Source organism: Crocodylus siamensis, chromosome 4 (genome assembly GCF_052110815.1).
Source record: "Crocodylus siamensis isolate JL-2025a chromosome 4, ASM5211081v1, whole genome shotgun sequence".
Lineage (NCBI taxonomy): Eukaryota > Metazoa > Chordata > Crocodylia > Crocodylidae > Crocodylus > Crocodylus siamensis.
Genome location: NC_143398.1, coordinates 48,638,556 through 48,661,879, shown reverse-complemented (window position 1 = coordinate 48,661,879; position 23,324 = coordinate 48,638,556). Strand labels below are relative to the sequence as shown.

Genomic DNA, 23,324 nt, shown 5'->3' with positions numbered 1-23,324 from the left:
TCAGTTTAATATAACACAATGTATATGTATCAAGGTGTAGTGCCAATGTTCCACTGATAACATTATCTTTTAATACCTGCATGTTATGGTGTAATTGTTAGACTATCATGATCCATCTACTTTCCTCAGTTCATCACAGAATTTCCATTGACATTGCTTGCAGACGGAGGACAGTATATTGTTGTGTATCTTTAAACTCCTGCCCTATTCCTGAAAGAGCCACATACACTTACAAAAATATGTCTCCTGGTAAAATAAATACATAGAAAGTATAACTAGATAGAAATGGCATAGTGTTAAATTTGAAGTAAAGATGAAATGTGTTTAAAAATACACAAAAAGGAAAAAAAAACACACTATTTTGGCTCACTGACTGCTAAGTATTAAGTATTCCTTCTTATTTAATACAAATCTTTGCAAATCCTAGTCTACAGTAAGCTTTTAAAATGAAACCATGAATACCACAGACATTTAAAAGATGTTGTTCAGAAAACTGTGCTGGGTAGCTCTTGTGAAAACTTTTGAGTATAAGAACCTCATAATAACAATGAAGATTAGGATAAAAGGTTTTTTTTAATGTTAGCCTTTTGAAGGATAAGGCACAATATATGTTTTGAAAGAAGACTTCATGAAGAGGTTTGTGTGACAGCTGTTTTACATTATCCATATTCTATTTGTATGTCCTTTGGGCCGTCTGATTAAGTGATGCCACTTGTTTTATGTTACAGTTATATCCTTTCACATAAATGGGAGGATACCATGTCTTACAAACCATATCTTTAAATTAAGTTTTATAATTTGAAAATGATAAAATTATGGTAAAGATGCCTATTAGTTTCCTTACAGTATATCTACTAATGAGATAGAAATTAAAAATAAAAATCTGAAACCTTATGTAAACAGAAATAGTTCAAAGGACATAATATTCTATCCAACCATAATTAATTTCATATAATGTTTTTGGTTTATGTAATTTTTACATAATAGTTGTTTTGATTTACTAATGCTAATATCTATTAAAATGAGATTTTTTTTACTAAAAAGTGCTTTTTGAGAGTGACATGACACAAATTGTTAGAGTAGGAGATTCCCAAATTTTCTGTTACTTTCTTCTTTTCTAAGCTTTTTCAAAATTACTTTTCTTAGAGTGTTTGTCTTTATAGATGATAGCCTATTCATAATGGGCCTTCCTTACATTTATAACAACGTTCATAAGGGAGAGCTTATGTAGCTCAGTGAACAGGCAGCTCATTGTAACTCAGTGAAGAGGGTACTCTGTAGTTCTGTCTTCCCAATGGCCTAGCACAGGAGTGGGCAAAATGGCAGATCTGGTCAGCGGTCAGCCTCCATTTCCCAGCAGCCCCTACCCATGTTGTTGTGGATGGTTTCTAGGGAGACCCCAGTACTGGTGGCGCCATACTGATGAGGCCATGGTTTCCATGGAGACAGGTCAGGTGTGCAGCGGGCAGGGAGCTGCTCTGCAACTGGGGCTGGGATCCTGCAGTGGTGACAGTATGGTCTAGAGCTGGGGCAAAGCCAGGATCCACTGCCCGCATGACCCTGCCCGGGGCCTTTGCCTGCCCCTGGCCTAACAAAAACACAAGGGGTTGAGAGTGCACATGGCTCAGGCAACTCAAAAAAAAATCTAAGGCACTTTCCTGAGAAGAGGGAGACCAAGGTTGAAATGCTTTCAAGCTGAACAAGACCTATAAGCCAGGTCTCCCATTTCCTAGGGAAGTTCTCTATACAGTCAGATACTGGGCAGAAATCAGACTTTTCCTGTTCTTGCTCTTCCTCACATCTAAGTAAGTAGTAAATCCTGAATTAACAAAAGTGCCTAAACTGGGGCTGCAGAGAATTCCTAGCTGCTGCCTAGCTAAGAAAGAAAGAGAAGTGGGACTTCAAATACATATCTCTTTTCTGTGCTTCCTATCAGTTGGCCTACGTATCACTGCACTTGGTGTGCTGACACATATCCCATGTGTTTATGTTTATTCATTCAAGGTATAAATACTAGGGCTGTGTGAAGCTTCAGGTGCTGATTCAATTTGGAGGAGATTCAGCCCAATTCAATGGCCGAATCTCTGAATCTGAATTGAATCAGAGGACCAATTAAAAGGTCTGAATTGATTAGGAGGGCTTTGAATCGATCCAGAAAAGGTTTGGAAAGCTTCAGCAATTCGGGCAATCCCTACTGGCTGCAGCAGGGAGCTGGACATGGACTCCAGGCTGCTCAGTAAGGGGTGGGGGAGGGAAAGTTGGAGGAGGGGGGAGGGGACCATGAGGGGACCGGTGCCAGGCCCCATCTCCTGCCTGCTCCCCAAGCCCCCCTGAGCATCCCATGACCCCTGCCTGCTCCCTCAGCATCTCCCCATCACTGCTTCACCTGGCCCCAGCTCCTGGTTGTTTTTAAAAAAGCCCCTACTTACTGGGTGCTGCCAGGCAGGGGTGGTAATCCTTTCTGCCCCCCACTGCCCCACGCTGCATGGGGGGCTCCTCCATGAGCCCCCCAACCCTGTCAACTTTCCCAGCCCACCCATAGCTGTCCCACCCACCTCAGCTCCTGGCCCTTTAAAAAAAACCAAAAACATCCCCAGGCTCACTGGCTCCTGAAGTGGCCTCAGGGCTTCTTGGGGCTCAGGAAAGAGCCCCTCACCCAGTGTGGGGCACTGGGGGGAAGCAGGGATCACCACCTACCAGGCAGAAGCTGGTGAGTGGGGGCTTTTTTCTTTCAAAAAGCCAGGAGCTGGGGCAGCTAGGGCAGCCATTGAGAGCGGGTGGGGGATCGACCCTGTGTGAATTGGAGATTTGGTTGATTCGGCAGTAGCCGAATCTCCGAATCAGATTCAGCCGACTCGATTTGGGACAGTGATTTGAATCACCAAATCGAATCACTGTCCCCCACACCAGCTGAATCCAAAGCGAATACTAGGCATTACGCAAGGCCTAATAAATACCTTTGATTCCTAACTCTGATTTTTTAATTTCAATCCAAGAGGTGCACATCTAAATTTTGGGCAGGATAATTCTTAGAGTCACCTCAGCTAGGAGTTTCTTTATTATTCTGACCACAATCCAATATTCCTTGAACAATGAAAATGTCATTGACTTCTTGTACCAAGATACTATATTGGACTTAGACAGTAATTAGTAAGTGGTCTGCCTGCCATTTGCATATATAAAAATAACATGGGCATTTATATAGGATCTTACATCCTAGAATCTTAACACATTTAAATAATCTTCACTTACAAACACTTCTGTGAAGTACATAGATATGATCAGGACTATTTTATAGACTTGTAAATGAGGCACAGAAAATCACATGGTGAGCCAATGATACAGTGGAAATAGAACTCAGGATGCCCAACCACCAGTCCTTTGTTCTAGAAAAATATCAAAAAAAAAAAAAGATTTGCTATTGTGAAAAATGTTTTGCTGTATACAAATAATAAATGTATCTAAGGGTGAAGCAGTCATGTGATAAGTAGCTTTTATAGCCAAAACATCATTTTAAATCAAGAGAAGAAAACACATATAAAATAGTTTTCATTAGTGAGAAAAAGGGTTTTAAATAGTTATTCCATTTCCCAGTTTTCAAAGGTATTGCATTAAATGAGAAACCACAGTCAGTAGCTCCTGCATTTGCCTGTTTCTGGTGTTAATTATCTTTTGTTTGCCCTTGATAATCCTGAGGTTGGTATGCAGATAATGAAGGCTGCAGAATCATCTCAAAGTGTAAAAAACAATGGCATTGTCAATTCTGCATCACAACACTTTATAAATTATGAATGTTATCCACATTAAGGAGAGTGGTAGACTTTTAAAATTACTTCCATGAATAGATTAAATTACAAGTATTATTACATTTCATTTTATTAAGTGCATCTTAGTAGTTATTAGAGCAAATGAACATGTTCTCTCAATTACATAATAACATTAGAACTAAAAATTATGCATTGACACTCCCAAATGCATAATGTAGCATTGTATATTAATCATCCCAAACAATATTTTTCAGTTTATATGAAGACAGTTATTACCTATTGAACAATAACATTGTTATTGGTGTATTAAGATTCAGTTCAAAGAACTATGTTTTTTGAAAAAGCTTTGAATCCTTTTGGATATTTTAATAATTTTCAGTTCTCAGAAAAATGTAAGAGTCCCTTAATTACTCCCTTTTAATAATCCAATGATTATAAAACAAAGTTATCACATATTACCTTTTAAAATATATTGAATACAAAAATAGAATATGTTCTCAGTATGAGCTAAGATAATATAAAAAGTGGTAGTTTATTTTACTTTTCAGCAAGTGGTAAGTAGCTGCGTAGCTGGTTTTAAAGTTACATTATGCCTATTTTGCGCTTTTTGATGGTCATAATTATATATTTTAATAACATCTAATATCACCTAAAAAAATCCTTTTATGTTCACTGAATGATGTTATGTGTTTTAGGTCAGCACCTAACATGAACAGAAAGAAAAAAGGCCTGATTCTGTTCCTATTGAAATAAAGGGCAAAGCTTCTGTTATGTTGAATGGAGCAGGAATGTGTCACTATAGAAGTATAGTCATGTTAGATACCTCCATAACAATTTGTATGTACAGCAGTATCCTTTTGTATTATCCAATTTGCATTTGGATATATTACATGAACATATTACTGTGACGACACTTAAAAACACTGTAATTTTATTTTTGATAGCTTCATAACTTTACCTCAGTGTCTGCATTATTGCCTGTACTTTATTCTAGTTAGTACTGGCAATGTCTAGGGAACACTACAAATACTGACATAACATTATTTAGTTTTTAAGGTAATTGTCAAGTTTTAAAAATCATTAAAAAACAAAGTTTTCATTTTGTTTAGCAATATTAACAAGTTTCCTTTCTAGACAAGAAGGGAAACATTCTCATTTATTTCAGTTCAATTATTCTGCATGCAGTTTGTATTTAACATAATAGTTGCCAGTATTGTTGTGACATTGTAAAAATGGTGATACATTTTGGACTGTTGTTTTTGGTTGGTATTTATTGACTCATCAGTAGGATAACCCAAATAAATAATAGATGCTTTTGGATTATTTATATTAAGTACAGATCATAGTCAATAAATCTGCTTTAAAGGCAAATACATTAATCTGAATTGATCTCAAAATATTAAAATGCTAAGACATATTTCCTTTATCATATGATTCTTAAACATACATTATGCTGTGCTCGATTCAGGAAGAAGATTATTTAAATGTGCAAAATTAGGTATTCCTAGAGAATATGAGGCAGTGTCTAACTTTTCTACTGAAATATCTTCACATTACCAAAGACAACAGCAGCAAATATACTGTGTCTGCATATTTAATTGTACCACCTATTTTTTAAGAACCAGTTTTAGTCATATTTTCTGTCTTTAGGTTTTGAACAATTCTGGAAGACTGTATTTTTACTAAGGTATTTGAAAGATGCCTGTGCAAATGTATCTAACAGTGAATATTTAGAATCGGCAAACCTTCTAATTGGTCACTTTATGAAAACATTTAGTCATGTGTAATTAAACGCTGTTTATATTAGCAATGCATTGAGTAACATGAAATGACTTGGTGATCCTTTCTGGCCTAATGTTATTAACTAGCAAAGTAAGTTAGCCTCTTTATCACCATTACATCAGATTAAAAATGCATAAGACTAGACATTGACTGGAACTAAAATACATTCAGTTGACAAAATAACCAGCCTTCTTAGCTCCAATTAGTTCTCAATTAAACTATACCAGCAATGGTGTCAGACATACAGCACCACTAAATTATCTTTGAACTTGTCTGATTTCCTTAGTTCTTCTCCTTGTCACTATTAAGAGGGTTTCAGACATGAAAGCGTTAACACTTCCTTTGAAATTACTCCTATTTAAGAAGAAAAATCATATTACTTTCTTAATCTTTCTAATTCTATTCTCATAAGATGATCTTGGATTTGTTCCTTTAGCACTGACTCTTTAGCACAGTCCTGATTTTTGTATTAATGAATTGAGAAGATGACAACAGGCTTTTAGGTAAGTGCTATAAACTCAGCCATATGATTTTGTAGTAAGATACCATGTATAAAGAAGAAATATAATATTTTGTCCATTCTCACATCTATGTTACTTTGAAAGGTAGCTAGTTAGATATTATGTAGGTGGCACACAAAAGATCATGTAGTAGTTTGCAAGCTGCCTTTTGATCATCACAAGAGAAATTTCTACTGGGAAATGAAAGCCAGACATAATTCACTAAAATTACACTGAATGCCCTCTAATCAATACAGATAAATCTAGTGTTTGTTGTTAAATCGATCCTCTCCTTTATAGAGATACACTGTCTTGATTGTTTTAGGGATAATTATTTCACAGGGAATTTTTATGATGATTAGCAGAAACTAGACAACAGTAAACTTGACTCAAGAGTCATTGAATTACTATGGTGCAGAGTTCATTTGTCTCTTCTGGTTTGAAGCTTAGTGATATCAATACTGATTTATATCATTCCATGCAATGATGTTTTCCTGAAAGAAATGGAGTGAAGCTGATTTCATGTCAGAAATGAACAGCCTCTGTGTTTGTTTTTCTTTTATAAAATTGTCAGCTCTTGCCAATATAAATATTCACTGATGCAGACCTTCCCTTCCTGCTTTTATCACTTAGCCTGATTCCTGGACATATATCATATTGAAAAAGTCCAGATAAACTTTAGTGAAATACAAAAATGTTTAGACTAGAAAGACAAAGGTTGAACCAAAGGATTACTTTAAATGGTGTTGCTGAAGTGTTTCTATATGTATTATAATTCAACTAAAATAGCACAGTTTTTAAAAAGTCAGAAGTTTTTCATCTTCATTTCAATTCCATTTGTAAGTTAAGATACTTATATGTTTGCATCACTTCAATGAATTGCACATCACAATTGAATGTAACAATTAAATGTATAACTTGTAGGAAGAGAGAAATGGGGGAAAAACAGTTTTAATGCAATGGAGTAGATTTTAATTGCTCACAGCTCCCTATTTGGAAAGAAATTAAATTGTGGCACATTACTTGGAATATATGTACTGTACTTCATTTTTTGGTCAAGTAATAAAACACACATACTGTACATATGAACGAATAAGTGGATAATAGGTGGAAGGGCTTACACTTCTGCATAATATATTCAGTCATTCAAACTTTTCATTAATAAGGATATGGTGAATTATGTAATTCAATGAACAACCTTACTAAAGTGTCTTTTAATACAGGAATTCAAATTGGCCACAGTTATACTTCGGTGCAAAATGCTATAATTCTCTAATGAATAACATCATAAAAAGTGTTTGTTTTTCTTTAAATTATCATTAAAGCTTAATGTCTAATACAAGGAGTTCCTTTCGTTTAACATCAATTTCAGTAGTATGTAGTTTTAAATGAGCACTTAATATTATTCCTTAACACCTTTTAAAGCAACAAGGAAATACAATTTTTAGCATTTATAAGTAGAAAGCATATTCTGTAATTGCTTATTAGCTGACTCTGCTCTAAAAGTGAGAATTTAGTTTAAATGATCATATCAGGAATATAGCATCCTCTGTATTTATTATTGTTTGTAGTTTTCATTAGGAAAAAATGTACAGCCATACTTAAAATACATTGTTCTGAGATACTGAAAAGAATGGTAAGATCAGCAGCTATTATCTCTTAAAAATAAAAATCTCCATTGTGTTGGATAACCAATTTCATTTACATCTTAAATGTTATCTTTTTACTATAACAATTTATATTTTCTTGGTGGTTACAATGTAACTTTTTTATACTGCTTAGCACTACAAGGAATCTCTCATGTAAAAGAATTCAAATTTATGTTAACTGTAGAGAATTACATCTAAACAGGCCTTAAATGTTGAAACATTACTGGATTGGTATAACCATAATAAATAAAACCTACCAACAAGTAACTTGAATGAGCCCAATAATGACTTCCAATATTGTTAATGGGTAAAAATGTGATATTACTACTTCTCATTGTGATACAGCCATGTTCTTTATAAGCTGTGGTATGGCTATGTATGGTATTGTTGTAACACTGGAATTTATAAAATGTACTCCCATATTTGATGTACTACATTTGACCCGGCACTGTGTACAATAGAAGGCTATAATGTAAATCCTGCTTTAATTGCAATGACACACGTATCAATGAAATTAAAATATATGTAGTTGAATTTGAAAACTGAACATCAGGGGGTAAAAGATACTTCTGCAAGGTGGCTGTATGTTAAAGAAAATCTTACTGTGTATGGTGAGTACACAAATGTTATAAATGTGCATACTACATCCATAAATCATTTCTTTCAGTAGTACGACATTTTATAAAATTTCACTGTACAAATTCACTCAGAATTATTTGTGGAGATGCACATGTCAGTGGTTACTTTTTCTCCTGGAAAAGTGATAAGGCCAGAAGATACGCTTTGAGGTCACAGGCCACAAGTAACCTTATACATATTAACAATTCTGCTATATATCAATGCTCCAAGATTTCAGCAGTCTCTGGAACATTAAACCTTCTGTCATTCTTGTCCCTACTGGGTTTGATTCTACTGAGGTTTAGTGGAATTATAAACACATATGAAAATATGCAGAATGTATTTCTTGTTTGAAGCGATTATAATGCGATGTTTCTGCACTGCAGCATTCATAATAAAGCAAATGTGGTGTTTCTGTGCAATATGACATCTCAAGTAATCTTCTTAACAAGTAAGCAGCGTAAGACAAAACATGCACTGTTTTACCTACTTTACTTAAAGACACAGAACAAATGGATTTAGCCCTATAAACTTTTAAAAATCTTACAGCAGACACTGCCTTCAAGTTTTCAAATCCTTGTAGTTTTCTGAAATGGTTTTGTCAAATGAAATGATCTAACATTTGTTAAGTTCTCCCTTACAAATAAAACAATAATATCCCAAGTAAGTAGCTGCAGTTCTTAATCTATTGATCATTTTGAGCACCAAAGAAGATGACTGACAGTGAGCAACATTTACCTGACACCCTTGAACATTTCACAGAGACAAGTTGATATGAGTTTGTATAAATACTAATATTAAGCAGAATTAGCTTTAGAAAAAATAAAGAAATTGTACTGAGGTGAAAATTGTCACTGTCAGGAGAAATGAAGTTATATCAGAGAACAAGTGACATACAATTTTCTCTAGAGTGTTTTTAATAAAAATAGCTTTTCTTTGAATATTTTGAAGTCAAACATGAGAGGCAATCTGTGCGTTTGTCAGAGTTTGAGAGTGTGAAAAATTGCTGCCTTAAATCATTTAAGCTGAAAAGCAACTTCTTCCTGCTGAGATAATTTCACATTGACTTACCGTGCAAGCCCTTCAGGCATTCCCAGCTCAGAGCAGAAGTTTTCAAGGTAAAAACATAGAGAGAGAACATGGGAGAAGCTGGGACAAGGATCAGCAGCAACTCCAGGCGTTCAGGCAGATCTGACTTTGATTAATTAGAGAGCTACTTTTCCATTTCCACATGTACTGCCTGATGGAAAGGTAGAGTGGACCGGGATACACAAACTTGGAGTTGACTCTGTTAGATATCAGCAGGTTTTGACATCCTCTGCAGAGCTTGCAGGATAGCTGCTTAGGAAGACTAAATTGCTGGAGCACACTTTTAATTTATTCATTCTGCTAATGCAGAGGAATTGTCTGAACTGAAATAGATTTGATTTTCATCTGTGAATAACCCAGTTATTGTAAATGTTTAGGTTACACGAACAAGCAACTACAGTATTGCATAATGAAAGATCAGTTATTTGACTGTTTTGTCTATTATGCAAGTTTGTTAAATGATTCATTCATTTCAGGTATATAAAAGACATTAAAAATCTTTCATCTCAATACCATTTTATGGTTTGGAGGAGTTATTTTAAAGAAAGCATATGCTATGTTACTCTTGTTTGTTGTAAAACTTGCCTTTTCCACAGACAATTTTTAATATAACCTTTATATATTCAGATAAAAAAGCACGGACCTTATTTTTATTTAAAAACCCTAATTTCTGGAGAAATAAAAAAAGTGTTGAAATTGTTGATTTGCAAAAAAAAATTCTATGTTAATATCAACAGACTTAATAAAGGTTATTTCAAATGGCACTTGTTACATAGCTGCATGATGCAGCTCCTTATTATTAACTGGCAGTTTTAGAAATCAGTTTAGAAGGCATTTACATTCTTAACTACACACACACATGCATAGGAAACTATCTTAACAAACAATATCTGATCTTTCTCATGGAAAGTTTATTCTTTAAGCCATTACAGTTTTACACCAAAGTTACATCTGCTATAGCCTGACCCTACACAGTGCTAAGCACCACACTGGCACATGCTCAGTGCATCTACACATGCAATTAATGTGATGCAATGTACTCTGGAGCACTTTGAGCCGGAGTACACTACTTCCACTCAAAGTGTCTGCATGTGCGCCTAGGACAGCAGCCAGCAGAAGGACTCTGAGTCAGGGTAGAGCAGGCCCGGGCTGGCAGCAGGCTCAGGGAGTCAGCCCCAGGCTTTGGATGGTGGCATCAGGCAGTGGAGGTGTTGGCTGGGGCATAAGCATGCTAAACATGCAGGTCTGACCCCTTGCTGCCTGGGCTGAGTGGACACATTTTACGACCACTGTTTCCATGTGCATTTCATTGTTGTTAATTAGTCCACTGTAAGATAGTACTGTTCCTGACCGTAGCATCTAACAGTCGAATTAATTTGCTGCACCCTAATACCGGTGCATGTGTAGTAGGTGGCATGTTACTGTAGAGCTCAGCAAAGCACATGTGTAGACACACCCACTGGTTGCATCTACACATGCAATTAATTAATTAATGCTCCTGAATTATCTGCATAAAAAATTCAGGCTCATTAATGCAGTCCCAGGCACATAATTATATGTGTGTTGGAAGCAAACTGTATCATTTTGTGTATGAAAATGTTATCCACTAGTTCACAGGACTATTCTCATTTCTTTCTTAATTCTGTGTGCTAGATTTATTCTTATTCTAATGATTGTTTTTGTGTCCTGTTAGACATATAGAATTCATACAGTTCATATTTTTTTTATAAAGAAAATGTTGTTATAGAGGGAATTTGCTTTCTGAAAACTATTTTCATAATTGACTTTCACTCTAGTTTGAAGTGTTAAGAACGCAGTTGAAGAACCCAGCCGGTACTGGTCCCTTTAGATTCTGGCCCTACTTAGAATCAATTAGTGTTAGAAGGGACGTCAGAAGATCATCTAGTCCAACCCCCTGATCAGGGCAGGTCCATTCCCAACTAGATTATACCCAGCCAGACCTTTGTTTTGCCAGGTCTTAAAAAGCTCCAACAATGGAGATTCCACTACCTCTCTGGGTAACTTGTTCTAGTGTTTTACTACCACCCAGTAAGAAAATTCTTCCTAACACCTAACCTAAACGTCCCTTGCTGCAACTTGAGACTGTTGCTCCTTGTTCTCTCATCTGCCGCCACTGAGACCAGTCTAGCTCCTCCCTCTTTTGAACCCCCTTTCAGGTAATCGAAGGCTGCTATTGAATCCCCCTTCAGTCTTCTCTTTTCTAGACTAAATAAGGCCAGTTCCCTCAGTCTTTCCTCATAAGTCATGTCCCCCAGCCCCCTCACCATTTTTGTTGCCCTCTGCTAGACACTCTTCAATTTGTCTACCTCCTTTCTGTAGTGGGGGATCCAAAACTGAACACAGTACTCCAGATGTGGCCTCACCAGTGCTAAATAGAAGGGAATAGTCACTTCTCTTGACCTGCTGCCAACACTTCTAATGATGCAGTCCAGGATGCCATTAGCCTGCTTTCCAACAAGAGCACACTGTTGGCTTATATTTAGCTTATTGTCCACTGTTACCCCCAGATCCTTTTCTGCAGAGCTGCTGCCCAGCCAGCCCCTGAGGCCCCTGAGACTTCTGAGTCAGGTCCTGAGAATTCTGAGGCTGCTGTTGATTTCAAAGGAATACTTCTGCCATTTAATACTTACTCAAAAATGATGGGGCCATTTGGACTTAAGGGAATGATAGTGAAAGACTTGTGAGTTTACTCAGTGATTCCATTTGATGGGATCTTAATGGAAGAGGAATGTTCTCTTCTGCTGCTTAGCTGGGAAGGAAATTTACAAGAAATACAGCCCAAAACAGCTACTGCTATTCTTTCTCTGACTGTGCTCCCCCACAGAGAAGAGGGGACGGATAGCCCTTAAGCCCTGCAAAAAATGATAACAAGGGGAGAAAGGAGTAGCTGAAAATAGTCCCATTTCACAGCTAAAAAAAAGCTGATGAGAATTATTCCTGTTCTGGAGCCATAGAAATGCCCCAGAAGAGATCACCTTGGAAGTGAGATCAAAGAGCTTCCAAGGTTAGGACACTGTCCTCTTTGCATCTTTCCTCCAGTCTATTGATAATTTTCAACTGTGAAGCTGGAATATTTTGGAAACAGGTGATGCCTTTCTGTATCCAGATGGCTGTTTCCTTGAACAAGAGCCCCTATCCATGACTTGATTTAATTATCTATGACAATTCAGGATTTGAATGATTTACTTTCTGGTGGCTTGAAACTGAAGGCCCAGTCAAAAATATGATATGAAAGGAAATGGTTAAATAGGTTAGGTTTCTTAGATCCAACTAGACTGCCTTAGACATACTTAACACCAATGTGTGCTTACCAATGTGTGAGTGACAGGATGAAAAGCTAGATGAAAGCATATGTTTAAATATAGCAGCTTTTCTTAACTTGCACAATTATGCAACCTTGTATTTGTTTTTCTTGGGTGGCTCCTGGAGCTCTTAACACCTATATTATCTGCACATTAATACCTGGTTACTGATTTTAAGTACTCATAATGCAGCTCAAAGTTATGCCACACCAGGGCAGTATGATCTTGATCCATGTTACCCAGCTCATGTTACACCAAGGTTCAGCCAGTCTAGGCTATACCTTAGTGTAAACACCCTCCCACCTCCCTCCCCTGCTGGCTTGATTTGGCCCACTGCTCTCTCCCACCCAACGCAGCACCCCAGATCCCTGCTCACTGTCCCTCCTCCCTCTGCTTACTTGTGGCTGCATGCACAGTCTGTCCCAGTGGAACAGGAAGGGAATGGTTAACCTGCCTGTTTGGCCTCTGCCAATGCTGCTCTCTGGGAGGGCTGAGCCCTGAGAAGAGCAGCAGTCTGGCAGTGTTGGCTGGGCAGGCAGTTTAATGCTCATTTGCCTGCTCCCCTGGGAGACAGACAGCATGGCATCTACAAGTAGGCAGGGGCAAAGGGGATGGGGGAAAACTGATGGGGGGGTCAGGAAGGAAGCCCAGAATAGTGGTGGGGCAGGGGGATTCTTACTTTTGAGCTCTCCAGGCCCCTGGTGCCCTGAAGTATTACTGCTCCAGTGGAATTAGGACTAACACCAATCAACGTTTGCGCAGCCCACAGTGTAACATGTAACAAGACCCTAAGAGGGGAAGAGGGGAGGAAAATTAGGTATGGTTCTAGAGGCATCAATTCGAGTCCTGCTCTAATCTGTGTCAAGGACCATCCCCAGTTGACCCAACAGTAATTGGATACCTGATCATTCAGACTACGGAACAAAAGATGATTCTATCCATGTCACTCCCTCATGTGCTGTTGGCTTCAGAAACTGGTGTCTCTCAACCATGTTAGTCCAATGAGACCCTCCAGTCCAATGAGACCCTCCAGTAGACCCTGACTTTGGTAGCAGGTGCTACTATAGATCAGTGAATCTAAAATAATTCAAGAGAAAGTCTAGAATGATGCACACACTTTGACAACTCATTTAAATTCCTGGATGTGTCCTGCAGTCTCCAACTGATATAAAATATATTATGGAGCCGTTCATTTCTTTCTTTTTACACTTATTTAATTAAGCCATGAGGATCAATCAATCATGGATTATTAGCAGCCACCTAGACTAAGTCTATTTCAATATGCTAATTGATCCATTCAGGAGAAATTTCAATACTTAGTAGTGTAATTAAGATGGGGTGACTAGGGCAGAAGCCCCAAGCACCTAGTTGGAGGGGGAGTAGAAAAATAGCAGCTGCTGTCACAGCCAAACATTGTACTCGTGGCATGGCAGAAGCCAGAAGTCACTGCTGCCCCCATGCAGTGCTAGTGCTCTGGGCACCAAGCTGCGTTGTTATGCCTCTGTCAATACTTACTTAGTGAAGCATAAGAAGCCAAACCAGGGCTTTGTTACAAAGTAATTTTAGGTGGCTTCTGAAGCTCTTAACCCCTGGATTGGCTGCATGTTAACACCTTTTAAGTGGCTTAAAGCACTTGTTATTCAGTTTAGAGTTACGCCACTCCAGGGCAGGATTATCTCCAATCTGCCTGATTTTGTTCCATTACTATGTGGCCACTTCCCATGGTTATTCCACCCAAGCTGAAATCCTTAAGCAGTCCAGAATGCTCTGTTTCCGGGCTGCTGGCACCCCCTGAGCTCCAAGGGGCTAATCCTTTTTTTCCTGGAGTGCTCAGTGGTCACAGTGCCTCCCACTGCTCCTGGGATCAGTTCTGCTACCACTGCTGGTGGTGCAGGTGCCACCTGAGCTCTGGAAAAAAAGGATCAGGTCCCTCAGAACTGCAGCGGTGCCTAGCTAGTGGAGTGCGGGGTAGAGGGAATTATCTGAGCTCTGGACAAAAAAAGGTTCAGGCCCCTTGGGGCTCAGAGCGAGCAAGCTCCAGGACTGCTGTCCTGGAGCTCTCTGGTCTCATTAAAACTGTCCCAACAGCTCCATGCTGAGAGCAGGGCTGTCAAGGCTTAAGCCTGGAAGCTCTGGTCTCAGTGCAAAGCCACTGTATCAGTTTCAGTAAGACCAGAAAGCCCCAGGGAAGCTGCTTCCCTGTGTCTCTCTGATCTTGCTGAAACTGACACAGTGGTGGGCCTGCTCTCTGCCTGGTAGGAGCAGCAAGTGGGTCCTGCTCCTAGTTCTGCTCCTACTCACCAAGCCTCTAGTGCTATCATAGCTGTGCAGGTGAAAGACAGTCAGAGCAGGTTTTCTGCCTTGTTACGGGCACATGTACAGGAGATGCTAGATGTGCAGTACACTAGTTCTACTGCACATTAGTGTATCATGGCAAAACCTATATGCTGTTGTACTAATACACAGTAGAATTAGTCTACTGTGCATTAGCGTCACTTTAAAAAGTGCACTGGTGCTACTGTGCAGCAGCACCAGTTAATGTGCATTTAGTTAGTACCTACTATTTCAGGTACTAAACTTAATACACAGTAACCACAACACCTTAATGCATGTATAGACATGCCCAGTGTGACTACTCTGCTAAGGTGAACAACTCTAAACTGATTAACATTTGTTTGGTTTATAGAGTAAGGTCTAACAAGGCCCCAAGCCAAACTATGTATCAGTGTGAAATAGAGTATTGTTTAAGGAGATAAATCTCATTTCAGAAACAAAGTGTATTCTTGTAATTCACAGACAGGAAATCAGGATGAAGTTTGGGAATGTCTTGCCTGGGAAGATTATTACTGAATCTTCCCAATATTGGGACAAATCTTCAGTGCAGTTTTATCAACAGGCATCAGCAAAAGTAGGCTGAAATTTGAGAGAAAAATCTACTGTGCCAAAGAAGGATGAAAGTGAAGCTGTGTATCAGTGCTGCTTGCTTAAAAAGGAGAGCTTCCAAACTCATCTTAACAGAAAGGAGTATAGAATCATAGAGAAGTAGAGTGTAAGGGACTTCTAGAGATCATCTAATCCAACCCCCTGCCTGGTGGTGGGGATCATCCCTAAGCAAACCATCTCGTACAAACCATGATCTAAATTCCATATGAAACTACCATCAAAAAGGATGTAGTTCTCCACCCTTACCTTCCTTTACATTAAACTTGGTCAGCATAGAATTTGGCCTATTAACTCACTGATGTGGAGGAAAATCTGGGTAAAACCAAAGGACTCTGGAGACATTCCTCCCTAACCTTACTTGTCACTGACAACTATTAGAAGAATGAAAGTTATTTATTGTAATTCTCAATAGTTCTGCTTTAACTGATGTGGGGAACAGTAACATCTGAGAGCACTAGTAAAGAACTAGACTGGAAATGGCATTTAGAGTGGTTTTAGGACACCAGTTGCTCATCAGAAATGTCTGGTCATTTTTTCTATATTATTGTTTTCACATTCCAGTGATACACTACTTAAGAGACTATGCTGGTTTCTATACCTGCAGGAAGAAGAACATGAATATATAAATAGTAAGGTAAGCAATGTGATTTTATTGTTTCAGTATCTATTTGACAGACCTTTACCTAAATATTACCTCAGCTCAGAACCAGCTGATCACATTTCACTATTTCTCCAAATTCCCTAAATGCAATTCTGTGCAAGGGTGAAATATGTGCATGCACACTCATGGATGCGCGCACACACACTCTGGATCCTGTCCTGAAGTTTAAAAAATATTTCCCGTGCAACATATAACTAAAACATTGCTTTTTAGGAGTAACAAATAAATACAGCGAATCAAAACTTGTGTTACAATGATGGGGCAATAGGATAGCTGCACAGAACAAAGTAAATTCAACTTGACTTGAAATAGAATCATCAGCTGAATTTGGCCAAAGAGATATTAGCAACACTCAGATTCCTAATGGGAAGACTGCAAAGAGGGAAGGGCACTCAGTCAGGGTTCTCTTAGCCCACAGGGAAACATAAACTTAGAACTGATGAAAAATAGTATTTAAGCAGGAAAATCAGCATGTCGTGTCCTCCTGTAGCATATTTGAAAACATAGCCTTGATTTGGAATGAAAAATAATGACCAGAGCTTTTTGGTTTTGTTTTGTTTTGTTTGGAAGGAGAATGTAAAGAAGATAGAGGAGACTGGAGACTGTAAGGGCAAATCAATTGACAAACACTACCAAGAGAAAGTAAGAGAAACAAAGGAGGTAACGAAAGAAAGAACAAAGGAGGGGCATCTACGTGTGCATTGAATCAGAACTACCAACAACAAAAAGCTTCCAAATGGCATTCATTTAATTTTCAAGTAGAGAACTAAAAAGTAACTCAAATGTTGTTTCACTTATAATAGCAGCAACAGCATTGGCAAAGGAAAGGTCAGTGCCTCAAGCAGCAGTGGTAGTAACTACAGCTGTTAGAGTAGTAAAAGGTGCTACAGTAAGTGTCACCTTCTTGATAACCTCTGGTCTAGCCGAAAGCAGAGGCAGACTGCAAGAAGCCACAAGATTTTCTAAATGGAACCAAGAGATCTTCTCCACCAGAAAAAACAACATCATCACATGAACTACCATAAAATAATAGAGAATCAGGATCTCAGGCATCATTTAGTCCCTGCTCAAAGCAGAACCATTCCCAATTATATTAGCTCAGCCAAGGCCTTGTCTAGCCGGTTCTTAAAAACCTCCATGGAGATTCCATAACCTCTCTGAGTAACCTGTTCCAGTGCTTTACTACCCACATCTCATTAACTATGCCACTCACAATCACCTAAAGTAGGGGTGGGCAAAATGCAGCCCGCAGGCCGGATGTGGCCTGCCAGGCCATTCAATCTGGCCTGTGGGGCCCTTAAAAAATATAGAAAATTAATATTTATCTGCCCCTGGCTGCCTGTCATGCGGCCCTCGATGGCTTGCCAAAACTCAGTAAGCCTCCCTCCACCCGAAATAATTGCCTGCCCCTGACCTAAAGTCACACAAATCTTTTTGGAATCACATGCTTAACCTTTAACAGTGTGACTTCAAGACTGATGAAGCTTGGAAAACTAAATGGAGCTCACAGGAAGTCCCAAATAAACATCATGTGATAGATCCAATGCAGAAGGTCCCTGATTTTGATCTCCTGCAATGCTCATGGGCAACTCTAAATTGTATTCGCAAAACCCATGGGAAATATGGATACTTGATGCACAAATGGAAAATTAAAAACTCTCCAGTAGGCAACTGTGATCACCCAGAACAGACCATGGAACATACAATTCAATGCCTGATCCACAAATATGAAGGAGGTATCACAGTGATACACTCTGCTCACAGTTGCCTGGCTCAGTCACCTAAATGTAAAATTATAGTAGTTATTCTGTATCTACATCAAACATACAAAAGAAGAAGAGAAGACTACTCTTCTAGTGAGTACTCTTCCTCATATCTAACCTAAATTTCCCTTGCTGCAACTTGAGACCATTGTTCCTTGTTCTGTTATCTACCACCCCTAAAAATGGGCTCGCTCCATCCTTTTTGGAACCACCCTCTAGGTAATTGAAGGCTGCTCTAGGTAATTGAAATCCCCCCTGCTCTTCTTTTAGTCTATTCATCCCCAGACTAAATAAGCCCACTTCCTTCAGCCACTCCTCATAAATCATCGTGTCCCTCAGCCCGCTAATCATTTTCATGACTGTCCACATGACTCCCTCCACTTTGTACACATCCTTTCTATATGGGAAGGGGTGGAGAGGGGGGGCAAAACTGGACACAGTACTCCAGATGTGGTCTCACTAGTGCCAAATAGAGAGGAAGACATGGTTTTTTGGTAAATCTGGTATCTTTTATTAGACCAACTCAAACAATTGAAAAAATTTTTCTTAGCAAGCTTTGGGGTTCAAAAACCCTTTGTCAGTCTAAGGAAGCATCTGCCGTTGATGTGTGCTCTTCCTGGATGGAATGAGGGGAACAATCACTTCCCTCAATCTGCTGGCAATGCAGCCCATTATGCAGCCCATTATGCAGTTAGCTTTCTTGGCAACAAAGGCACACTGTTGGCTCATATCCAGCTTATTTTCCACTATAACTCTCAGGTCCTTTTTTGCAGAGCGGCTGCTTAGCCAGTCAATCCTCAGCCTGTACCAGTGTATGAGATTGCTCCATCCTAAGTAGAGGATTTGCACTTATCCTTATTGACCATCATGGGAGCGTCCAGACAAGCCTGCATGTGCCTCTTGCCACATCTCAAAGCAGTGCTGCCCTAATGCAGCAGCACGCTACCAGTGCAAGGCAAACAGTGATGCAGGCTGCAGCAACCCAGACCCAGGCTCCATTCCAGGTAAGTAGAAGGTTGGGGGAAGCTGAAGGGGGTGGAGCTATGAAGGTGCAGGAGACTATGGAGGGGGCAGCTTGGGAGGGCTGAGTCCCCTGCTCGCCCCCCCACAGGGCCCAGACTTGAGAGGGCACAACCTCGGGAGGGGTGGGTGGGTCCTCCTGGGTCCTCCCCTGCCTGGCCGCAGCCTCCACCTCACAGCCCACAACTCACTAGCAGCAGCAGTGGCCATAGGAGCACTTGGAGCCTCCTCGCACAGCCTCCCCATGCAACATGGGGCAATGTGGCTTGGCCCTGGCTGCCTGGCACCCAGCACTGCCTGTGCCACATCACGTGGGCCCAGCACAGCTCAGCACAGCACCATGCACCTTCAGGGAGCTGTCACCCAGAACCCTGTGCCACTAGCGGGGACTGCCTGTCACGCCATGCCGAGTCCTGTGTGCATGGAAGCAGGCCAGCCCAATGGAGTGCAGGGCCTGTGCATGCAGGACCCAGCCTGGTGTGACAGTCAGTCCCCACAAGTGGCACAGAGCCCCAGGTGACAGCCTGAATGGACTGGAGCTGCCCAAAGGCACATGGTGCTGCACTGAGCTGGGCTGGGCCTGCACAATATGGCACAGGCAACACTGGGTACCAGGTGGCCGGGGCCAAGTCATGCTTCCCCACACCAGGCAAGGGGCTGGTGGGGCTGTGGATGTGCCATACCTTGACTTTAGCAAAGCTTTTGATACAAGATTCTTCCCCACCTGCAAGGAAGTATGGGTTGGATCAATGGATTGTAAAGTGCATTGAAAACTGGCTGGCTCATCGGGCTCAAAGGGTAGTAGTCAATGGCTCAAAGGCTAGCTGGCAGCCAGTATCAAGTGGAGTGCCCCAGGGGTTGGTCCCCAGGGATTGGTCACCTGTGCTGACCCCAGTGGTGTAAAAACCTGCCCTGTGCTGGTCTCAGCAGTATAAAAAGCTGCCTTGGTAAACAGCTCATGGCTACTTGCTCTCATGAGCTTCTGGGGCCCAGCCATTTGGTATCTGGGGACACTAGCCCCTTGTGCCAGATGGGCTGCTGAAGCAGCCCTGAGAGTTCCCTGCATCCTCTACCCACTGCAGCAGTCCAGCAGTGGGGGCTACTACCTGGCTATGACCTGCAACAGCATGTGACCCCAAGGCTTCACATTTGCCAGACCTGGATGGGGACTGCACAGCCACAGCAGAGGCATCTGAACCTCTGGGCCTCCTGCCAGTGGGCTGTGGCTGCACAATTGGCCTTTGTGCAGCACTACTGCCATGTGTGCCACCACCCTGCCATCTGGGCAGCTATTCTGGAAGATATTCTCAGTGTGGTGGCCTGCTTTGAACTATCAAAGCATGTCCTCCTGGCCCCAAGTCGGTCCTGGGTGCCAGCCCTGAGCAGGCTTCTCTGCCTGGGTCCTGCCACTTGCCTCACTAGCAGGAATCCTGGTGTTCCCTATTTAAAAACTGCAAAATTTCTGATAAACAAAATCCCAAATTTACTCATTTAAAATACACACACACACACACACACACACACACATATATATAGATATATATATAGAGAGAGAGAGAGACAGAGAGACAGAGACATCAGTTGGGCAATATTTTATTGATATATTTACAATGTTAAAGCAATTTGGAACCCTACTAACTAGGATGTGGGGACAGCTGCCCCTGCAGCCATAGCTCCTGCCAGCAGGTTTCACCTGTCTGGCAGCTGGGCACAATGGTTACATGATGGGGGGATGTGGGGTTTGCAGGAAGGAGGTGGGAAGAGGTGTGGGGGAATGTGGGTGGGGATGGAGGGATGTGGGGGGTGTGGGGTGTAAGGGTAGCTGTGGGGGGGCTGCTCAGGAGGGGTGGGTCCCTTTCCCCCCCACAGGGTACAGCCCCTCCACACAACACATGGATTGCTCCCCCTGAAAGGCCCCAGCCCACCCACAGGGCCCACATGCCCCCCTGCACAGCCCAAGCACCTCTGCATGGCCCCACAGCACCCTACCCCCTATATGGCCCACATGCCCCCCCACATGGCCCCAGCCTCCCCTCCACACAGTCCACATGCCCCTCCACCTGGCCCCAGCCCCCCTGCAGGGCCTCTGCCTCCCAGCATGGCCCACATCCACAGAACAGGTCATCTCATCATAGCAGAGAATCAGGTTGGTCAGGCATGGCTTGCCCTGGGTAAAGCTATGCTGTCTGTTCCTAATCACCTCCTTCTTCTCCAAGTGCTTAGAAATGGATTCTTTAATCACCTGTTCCATGATTTTTCCAAGGACTGAGGTGAGGCTGACCAGTCTGTAGTTTCCTGGATCCTCCTTCCTTTTCTTTGGGATTAGCATGATATTTTCCCTTTTCCAGTTGTCCAGGACCTCTCCCAACCATCATAAGTTTTCAAAGATAATGTCCAGTGGCTCTGCAATCGTATCAGCCAACTCCCTTACCACCCTCAGGTGCATTGTGTCTGGCCCCATGGACTTACACATGTTCAGCTTTTCTAAATAGTCCCTAATCTGTTCTTTTGGCACTGTTGGCTGCTCACCTCCTCTCCAAACTATGCTGCCAGGTGCTGTAGTCTAGGAGTTTATCTTTCTGTGAAGAGTGAGGTAAAAAAGGCATTGAGTACTTCAGCCTTTTCCTTATCATTTGTCTCTAGGTTGCCTCCCTCATTCAGTAAGGGACCCACATTTTCTCTGATCTTCCTCTTGTTGCTGACATATTTGTAGAAACCCTACTTGTTATCCATTACATCTCTTGATACCTGCAACTTGAATTGCACTTTGGCTTTCCTGATTTCACCCCTGCATGCCCAAGCAATACTCTTATACTCCTCCCTAGTCATTTGTCCAAGTTTACACTTACAAACTTCCTTATGTTTTAACTCACTGAAGAGTTTTCTGATAAGTCAAGCAGGTCCTCTGCCATACTTGCTAGTCTTCCTGTGCATTGGGATGGTTTATTCCTGTACCCTTGGTAAGGTGTCTTTAAAATGCAACCAGATTTCCTGGACTCCTTTGCCCCTCAGACTGGCCTCCCATGGGATCCTGCCCATCAGTTGCCTCTGCAAGTTGAAGTCTGATTTTCTGAAGTCAAGGGTCCTTACTCTGCTGCTCTCCTTCCTTTCTCTCCACAGGATCCTGAACTCATTATCTTGTGGTCGCTGCTGCCCAAGTGGTCATTCACTTCTACATTCCCTACCAATTCTTCCTTGTTTCTGAGCAACAGGTGAAGAAGAGCTTGGCTTCTAATTGCCCTCTCCAGTACTTGCACCAGGAAGTTGTCCCCAACACTCTCCAAAAACTTCCTGGATTGCTTGTGCACTGCAGTCTTACCCTCTCAGCAGATATCTGGGTGACTGAAGTCCCCCATAAGAACCAAAGCTTGTGATCAGGAAACTTCCACTAGCTGTCTGAAGAAAGCCTCATCTACCTCATCCTCCTGGTCTAGTGGTCTTTAGAAGACTATCCTCTACTCCTATCAATAACTAATATATCACTAACAGTAATCCCCTCAGAGATCAATAATTAGATGACTTCTGTTTATTTTGAGTTGAAACTTATCTCTTTCTCTCACACAGTAGTAGTCCCATTTTTGAAGGATGCAAAATCAATTTATGTTTTTATGTCTCTAAATTTTGACTGTCACATTTGAAAATACTAGCCTAAGTGACCTGCTTAATGCTACATAGTGGTTGCATCTACATGCGACACAATGAACTCTGGAGCAGTTCAAGCTGAAGTCAACTGCTCCTGGGTGCAGCGTTTACATGTGTGCCTGGGACTGCAGTCAGTTGAGCTGGGGTGGATCAGCCCTGGGCTGCCAGGAGACATGGGGGTCAGCCCCTGGCTCTGGGTGGCAGTCCAGGTAGCAGAGGGGCTGGGAGGAGCCAGGGGTATGCCAGGCGGTCATCATCTACACATGCATTTAATTGCAGTTAATGACTCTACCGTAAGGTAGCATGGTCCCCAACAGTGTTATCTTATGGGAAAGTAAATTAATACATTGCACCCTAATATCAGTACATGTGTACCCTTTACTGTGGAGCTAATTAGTCTACTCTACAGTAAAGCACCTATGTAGATGCACTCAGTGAGGTCAGTAGCATAGGTGGTATAAAAACTGTATAACTTAGATTGCTCTGCTGTAATTTATACTCCCTTAAATCGATTTATGCTAATTCTATTAGTGTGCCAGTGAGGTTAAGTTCCTGTATTTTGCACAC

The 23,324-nt window shown here is 41.1% G+C and overlaps 1 protein-coding gene and 1 long non-coding RNA gene across 4 annotated transcripts in view; one reads left to right on the top strand and one right to left on the bottom strand.

The window, feature by feature from the left end:
- LOC149865704 (uncharacterized) overlaps positions 1-9,910 on the bottom strand; it is a 142,506-nt gene extending 132,596 nt beyond the window's left edge. For all 3 annotated transcript variants that reach the window (XR_016441750.1, XM_090042242.1, XM_090042243.1), the window contains exon 1: positions 9,388-9,910. Coding sequence is in view for 2 of the 3 variants with exons in the window: in XM_090042242.1 (XP_089898368.1) it covers positions 9,388-9,457 (70 nt within the window). In the remaining variant the exon portion in view is untranslated. The remainder of the gene's footprint in view (positions 1-9,387) is intronic.
- On the top strand, positions 4,939-22,342 carry LOC149865703 (uncharacterized). The gene is made up of 5 exons (XR_016441751.1): positions 4,939-6,052; positions 16,233-16,305; positions 16,903-16,992; positions 18,869-19,099; positions 22,236-22,342. It is a non-coding gene; the product is annotated as an uncharacterized LOC149865703 (long non-coding RNA).
- Positions 22,343-23,324: the final 982 nt, after the last annotated feature.